This window comes from Adiantum capillus-veneris, chromosome 4 (assembly GCF_014529385.1).
Source record: "Adiantum capillus-veneris isolate H3 chromosome 4, ASM1452938v2, whole genome shotgun sequence".
NCBI lineage: Eukaryota > Viridiplantae > Streptophyta > Polypodiopsida > Polypodiales > Pteridaceae > Adiantum > Adiantum capillus-veneris.
In genome coordinates, this window is record NC_140934.1 from 46,770,868 (window position 1) to 46,778,675 (window position 7,808).

The following is a 7,808-nucleotide window of genomic DNA, read 5'->3' on the forward strand; positions in this document are numbered from 1 at the left end:
ATGGTCACTTGCGTGGTGGTTTAATTCAAATTAAATGCCATATAAAGTGTGCTGTCAACAGGCAAATCGAGGTCGTTTTTAGTTTAGGTCAAAAGTGCGTTGCTAATCTAAAATTTTGCAGATTAAGAGCAAATTTCATCGCTCAATCAACTGGAATCGAGGTATCACAAAGGCTAGTAGTCGTTGTAGTGCAGTGGTAAGTATCTTGCCAACTAGTGCTACAGATGTACAGGTAAATCAGATCGTCGAGATCACATCTAAGCCTAGCAGGGAGCTTTGAATTAGGAAAACCACTGGTCACCCGTGGGAGAGGCTAGAAAAAGGGAATACAAGTGCTCAGCAGGTCAGTAACAGGGTTGAAAGAAAAATGGAGCATCAGATGCAACAGCCACAGTCTATGGCAACATCGTCAAATCAAAGCAGTTATGATTCAGCTTCAAGCTCATTAATAACAATCAAATTAGTTGGCGTCAGGTTGGAGTTAATAGGTCATTTCAAAGATTTTCCATGCTACATGGATGATGCAGACAATCGCTATCTAAAGTCCAAGCAAAATGCGTTGAAAAGCCCGACAATACAGGTTGTGGAAGTAGACGAAGCTACCAACATGGCTAATTCACAAAAGAACCTAATGGAAGATTGTTTAGGATCCGTGTACATGAAGCTCAAACCAGGTAGTGAGTTGGACATAATAAAATTGCACAGGCAAGATCTTACAGAGGTTAGCAGTTGTCGAGTCACTGTGCACTTGATAAAGTCAAATTACAAGGACAAAAACTGTAGCAGTCTCTATAGAGATATGGAAGGTAGATGGTATAAAGCAGAAACACCTCAACAAGCGACGGAAGAGCTAGATCAATGCTTCATAGCTCATGAAGATGGTTCAAAGTTGGGTTACAAATACATGTCGACAAGTGGTAATATTTACCGCTTGATAATGAGCTTACCTTTAGCTTCCAATGCAGATACAGTGGTAGCTCAGAACAGAAAAATCACTCAAGAGACGGGGCCTACTATAATCAATCTGCCAAAAAATGAAGACACAGTTAGCAGGAAGGAATTCCTTGAAGCCATGTGTAAACGACAATTGCCTTCAACCACTATAGAAGTCAACAAGCAACCTGAACCAATAGCCCTTCATTGGATCCACGAAACGAGATGGAAAGATCCAATTTATGTAGATTCTGATGGACAAAGATGGGTTCAAGTCACACGGGTAAGGACATTTAGCAAGTCAGTTCCTAGGACACTATGGGCAACGCAATTGGAGACAAGAGCTATGATATAGATGGAAGATGCTATGAATTAGATCTTATTGCAGATAAATTCTCGGAAAGAGCTGCAGCTTTCATCTTGTCACCTTCAACTCCACAAGACCAAATTGAGCAACGGACTCATGACGAAATGATATATAACCAGGTAAATATTGGTAACACTGCCACTATTGCACAAAGTCAATCACTAGGAGATAGGGAAGTGCACTTTAAAAGCTCTAGGCTTCCACTGACACATGATCAGACTTTGAATTTGTATGAGCACAATTCAACTCCTTTCATTACAAATATGAGTGCCACAACACAACAGTCTCACAGGTATAGAACACTACACATGCACCACAAAATGTACCAACACAAACACACGTACAATCAATGGAAGAATCAGCTATTGAGTTAGCACAACTTCACAAAGACCTAGCTCAATCAGCTGAGCTAGATGACAAAGCTAGAATATCCACATCTGGCATAAGAAAGATGCCTCTTACAGATAGGGAACACTCTCGGATGGGGGGAGTTCAATCTCCACCTCACTTACTGCAATCAGGACAACCCTATCAACTGCAAACAACAAAGGAGAGTCACAATACTCTCTTACAATTCAGCGGTCAACAGAAGCCAAATACAGGAATTAATCGACAACATAGTCCTAAGACTATAAAGAAGCCACAGATAAAGGGTCACATGTTCATAACAGACATACACTGATGACATATTTGATCAAAGATACTATGGGCAACGAATACCAACAATATTATGGACAGATGCCTCGACCAGGTATAGAACAAATAGGAATAGATGTGCATTGCTACGAATGTGGCATTAATCATCTAATACCCAATTGCCTAGTAAAGATGCACTTAGATATGATGAAGCAGCAAAACCAAGACAATATGAGAGTGCAAGCAGCAGAATCATTAAAGCAGACGTCTCCAAATCGAAAGTCGTGAAAAAGAAAGCATATCTTGTCAAAGGATACCAGAGACAAACTGATGACTAAAATATTGGAGGTCAAAGGTGTCAATGATATTTTGATTGAGAATCAGGCTGCCAAAAAAGATCAGCTACAAAAGATGGTCTCAAATAGCTTGGAATTTTTCAGGCTTGAAGTCGAAAGATCCAACAAAAATGCAACGGACGATCCAATGTCAGAGGAAGTGGATGAAGAAATTATCTGTGACCCAGAACCAGAACAAGAACGGGCAGTCAAGGACTTGCCACTGAAGATTTCAACAAGCGGAAATGTGGAATCAAAGATTCTACATAATAATGCTAATAGCACAGATGTCAATATGTCGTCTGTAAAAATAAGCCAACAACAAATAGCAGATACATATGGGTGCCAAAGCAGACAAATGAGCAGAAGAAGATTGAAGTCATCTCCAACTTCCAACAAAAAGAAACTGGCCAATCTTCTCAGATAATGGACCAAAAGTTAAAACAAGGAATTTTAACAACCAAGGTCACCCAGGTATGGCAGAAAAAACCTACTTTGCCAATATGGTCCTTTAATAACCCTCTTTTTGAGGATCTGAGCTCTAAATGTCTAGATATATACTTTGTTGAGAGCTCAAGACAGTAGTCAAGTCAAAAAAAAAGAGAGTCAAGAGTTGGGCAGCTGAGCCAATAAATGAGCAAAGTGTTAGACCTAAGCTTCAAGTCCAATATTTTTCTGTGGTCTATGAGTCTAGCTAATTAGGCTACAGCCCAAGTTGGAAGAGTTGAGCGTAATTATATCAAGTCTCTCATTCTGGATAGGTGAGCATAGTCAATGTATTATTTTAATCATGGTGGAGAGGCGAAGTGTTCAAAACAAACACACATGCACTTGTGCACATAAGGAGAGTGGAAACCATTGCATCAAACGCCCTTCTCAAGAGTAGTGGAAGCTAATAAAGTGAATTTAATTTACTTTTTTAGATGCATTAACTCTGAGGAGCCCCCATCAATACTCTTCTCTCGCACAGCATAATCTTACCCATGCATAAATCTGTGCAAGCATATCAAATGTCCCATAATTGGACATTTGCATTACGCACTCTTTATTGTTCCACCCATGCACTCACCTTGCAGGTACATGCAGCAACAAAGCAGCTCTAGGATCATCGACCCTTTTCAAGGGACAGAAGGCTTAAACAATTCACTTTCACATTATTGATATAAGCCCACTAAATTCAATCCCTAAACACCCATCATTGTATATTCCCATAATAAGATCACGTACCTTTGGGCACTTTTTCCCTTGAGGTTTTTCCCCATTGGTAATCCAGGGTTTCCAGACCCTAACACACTATACATAGCCTTTTATTTTTCTTTATTCCCATAATAAATCAAGCCAATTGCTTTTACTTGACCCAAATGCCTAATCTCATATTCACCAACAAGTCAACCCAACAGCTTACAGCTCTTCAGAACAACATTCACCACCAATTTCAAATCTCTCCAGTGCCAGCCAACCAGGCAGCGCACGAGGACGTGCACTGAAAACGGATGGGGGGAGTGTTTGGCGGCTAAGTCAACAATGGCCAAACGGACCAGTAAAAGATGCTATTTACTATTTTTAGTAAATGCTAACGAGGCCAGATGATGCGGATGAGAAGTAAAGATGAAACAAATACAAGCAACAGATGCAGAGAAGAGTGGGAATTGATGACTATCTATGGAGTTACGATCACAATTGACGATCACTTAAGTTTTAGGATTTTCCGTCAAATGACCGCAAATGTGGGTTGTAATTATGTTTTGGGCTCATCAAGAGTTCCAAGTTGTAAACATTGAGCTATATTTAGATCCTAGGCAGTGCAGATAGCAGATTAAGTGAGTTTGGCCATTTGGGTGCCCGACCACTTCTAAAAATCCTAGAGAGTATATAACTCAAAACACACAATGTGAAAGGGGATTATTACTCACTTGAGATAAGCTTTGTGAAGAAGGAGATGGCTATGGAGTTCTTGAGCTTTCTGCGCGCATGCATGGATGATTCGTCCTCATGCCAATAGCTAAACTCTAACCTCTTCTCTCTCATTTGCTCATGGTGTAATCAATGCTTCATTAATCAAAGATTAGTGGCTGATTTGTTGATTAATCTCTCTCTTTTTTCATATTTCCCTCTTGTTTAAGCATGCTACTAAGTGTGTGTAGGCTTGTGTAGAGTGTTGGTGCCCGGTGTGGTCATTCTATGCTATTCTATGCTCATTGTGTGCTTGATTAGAGTTGGATTAGTGATTGATTAGAGAGTAGTGCGTGATTAAGCTTGTGTGTGAGAGATTAGGCCAAATGGTAGAGTAAGTAGTGTGCTCACTCCTCATAGCAACATCATACCCTCTCCGTAGATTTCTTTGTGTGTAGGTTTCACCTCCTACTCCTCCATTTGGTACCCACAAGCCACTTGTGTGTTTCCATGCCCTAGCCGGATCCTACTCCTTGGATTGACATTATGTTGATGTCCTCCCTATGCTAGGATGACGTCCCAACAGTGAGGGAGGTATTTCTTTTGTGTTAAACAAGCTACGTAGAGACATTACTAAGTAAGTTTGGTCTTGAAGAATGCAAACCTATTGCTACTCCAATGGAAAAAAAATTTAAATTGAGTCTTCATGATGTTGGTGATCCTACCAATGTCACTCTTTATCACATTGTTATGGGATGCCTTACAAGGCCAAATATTTAGTTTGTAGTCTCATAGGTTAGCAGATTTATGTGTAGCCCAAGGTCTAAGCATTGGTAGGCTATCAAGAGGATTTTGTGCTACTTGAGTGACCTTTACATCTTGGCTTGTTTTATCCCAAGGGGGGATCATTGCTGCCAGATTTACATGCTTTTTGAGACTCAGATTGGGTTGGTTATTTTGACACGTGAGTGTCCACAAGTGGTTTTTGCTTCATGCTCAATAATTCACGCATATCATGGTTGAGCAAGAAGCAACCTACCATGGCCACTTCCACTTGTGAAACTGAGTTATAAGGAAATATTCATAGCTACCATTAGTGTGTATGTCTCAGACATCTTATGGATTGGACACTCTTAACATCATCTGCACTGATAGCCATAGCACATTGGTAGTTGCGAGGAACCCGGTTTTTCATGCTTGCACAAAGCACATTAAGGTGCATGATCACTATGTTAGAGAGAGACTCTCAGCAGGAGATATCAGCTTGGCTTATGTCGACACAAGACAACCTTGCAGATTGTTCACAAAGGCATTGCCTCATGAGAAGTTTGAAGCTTTCCACGAAGATTTGGGCTTCTTACCCTTTGCGGATATATCATTTCCTCGAGGAGTGGCACTTCTCTATTCACTATGTTTTAGCTCTCATTCACCGCATCACTCCCAAAGTGGATTTGTTACCATATATGTGATAGTGATGTGTGTGAACACACTAAGGACTGCCATGGCATTTTTCCCCTCACTAGGAGGTTTTGCCCCCCGTGCATTGTATATACACCCATCACTCTAGGGCTAACTTATACACTAAGCAATATACTCTCTATTGTATACCTTGAAGCTTTTTCATCTTGTCCAAGTTGTGTGTGTTTCCTTGTAGCCCTAACTCCAACACTTTCAAGCTCAAAACACTCAATTTTTTATAAGCAGGGTATCTTTGATGGCTATGATCCAGCAATATATCTTGAATACTATGAAGAGAAGTTGGAGTTACATGGTGTATCAAAGGAGAAAAACATTCCAAAATTTGATAGATCTGTGATTCCAAAATTTGTTGAGCGATTTCAAGAGCTTAACCAGAAGTATATCCACTATTGGAGAAAGTTTAAAGAAATCGCTATCTGAGAACATTGGGATACAAGTATGTATGAAGATGAATTGGATAGTACTTATGTGCCTACCTATGCAAAGTTTTGGGATAAGCTTGAATCTGTTGTAGGAAGAGTGCTTGCTTGAGAACAATATATTATTGGAGATTGACAATGAAGAAGTTTTAAAGCTTGTTCATATGAAGTTTGGAATTTTGGATTCTATCTATCTAGACATGCCAATGAATGAGGCTGAGGATTTGCAGATTTTGGACATACATGAGGATTTATAGTGTTTGGATATACAAAGACTTGAATGTACTAGAGCATATGTCTCATTAAGTTAAGGATTTGTAGGGTGTGGACATACATGAGGAGTTATAGGACTTGGATGCATGTAGTAGAGCATATTTCTAATGAAGCTGATGATTTGAAGGATGTGGACATATATAAGGATTTATTGGACTTGGATGTACCAAAGCATGTATGTTGATAGGATTTGCAGGGTTTGGACATACATGAGGATTTACAAGTCTTGGAAGTACCAAAGCATATGTCTAATGAAGGTCTACAGGGTGATGATTTACACGAGGTGCAAACTCCTTCTTAGCTAGGTTATGTGATGTAGAGGTCACAATCTAAAAAAGAGATCCCATATTAGATGATTCCTATTCAGCGCGAGTGAAGGAAGAATTGCAATCTCTTAGTATTACTGATGAGTGAATTTATTATTGTGACGATATGGATAGGTATGTGGATGCTATTTCATATGCATGCAAAATTTTGTGTTGTAGAAGTTCAAAATACTTGGCTAAGGGTGAGAAAATCAAAGAGCATTCTAAAACAGATATGGCTAGTAGCTAGTATGCTAACTATGGAAAGGCAAGCTCACTTGAGTTGCACAAGTAGAAGATTCTTCTAAAGAGGTAGAGACAAAGCTTATATGTTTATTGAATGTAGACTTGGAAAGGTCCTATATTATAGATAAGGTCAACTTGCAATATGATTTCTTGCCTCATCCACTATGTCTAGATGTGGTTGATGTTGAGCTTATGCAGTTGCTTGATGAGGTTTTGCTAGATTTTGTGCAAAACTAGGAATCTTTTCATGATATTTCTTGGGATCCAAATGAAGAGTTTTATGCCAGGGAATTGATGTATCCAATTATGTACGACCAAGTCTCCAGTTTTAAAGGGAACAAAGCTGCTTCACCAATGTTTCTCCTAGTGATGGATGATCTACAAGATCAATTGGCATGATGCGCAAGGGGTATGGCAAAATTTGATGTTATCCAATGATGTAGGAGATTTGGATTTAATGATACCTTTTGATCCAAGAACATCTTATGTAGTTTATGGTAGTTTCTTGTGTGCCATTCAATTCAAAATGGTATTATGATATACCTATTCTAAGTCAGTTGATGTATCTAGCATATGATCTAGGAGGTTATTATGGTAGTTATGGTTAAGGTAAAGATACCTATAAGCCTTGGGATCCAAGAGAGTTCTATGGTGAGCATGCTTTGTGGCACTATGCTTATATATAGATTGATGCAATAGATTTACTTATTTACAAGTTTTTATGACACATTTCCAACAAGTTTATGTGTTTTCCCTACGATCCTAGGGGGGGCTTATGCTTGCAGTCTCCAATGAGGTTGGCACATGTTGGAGGATGTGAAAATCCAAAGGAGGTGGATGTCATGACGCTCCATGTCACAACATCCACATGGATGCTCCGTGTCCACAAGGGGAAAACCAGAGGATATAGTTTTTTGGACAT

The 7,808-nt window shown here is 39.5% G+C and overlaps 1 protein-coding gene across 1 annotated transcript; it reads left to right on the top strand.

The window, feature by feature from the left end:
• The first annotated feature begins 367 nt into the window (after nt 1-367).
• LOC147459093 (uncharacterized) lies at nt 368-6,319 on the top strand. The gene is made up of 4 exons (XM_086511543.1): nt 368-1,216; nt 2,321-2,575; nt 5,869-5,976; nt 6,158-6,319. Exons 1-4 carry the CDS (start codon nt 368-370, stop codon nt 6,317-6,319), a joined length of 1,374 nt encoding a protein of 457 aa, XP_086367669.1.
• The last annotated feature ends 1,489 nt before the right edge of the window (nt 6,320-7,808 follow it).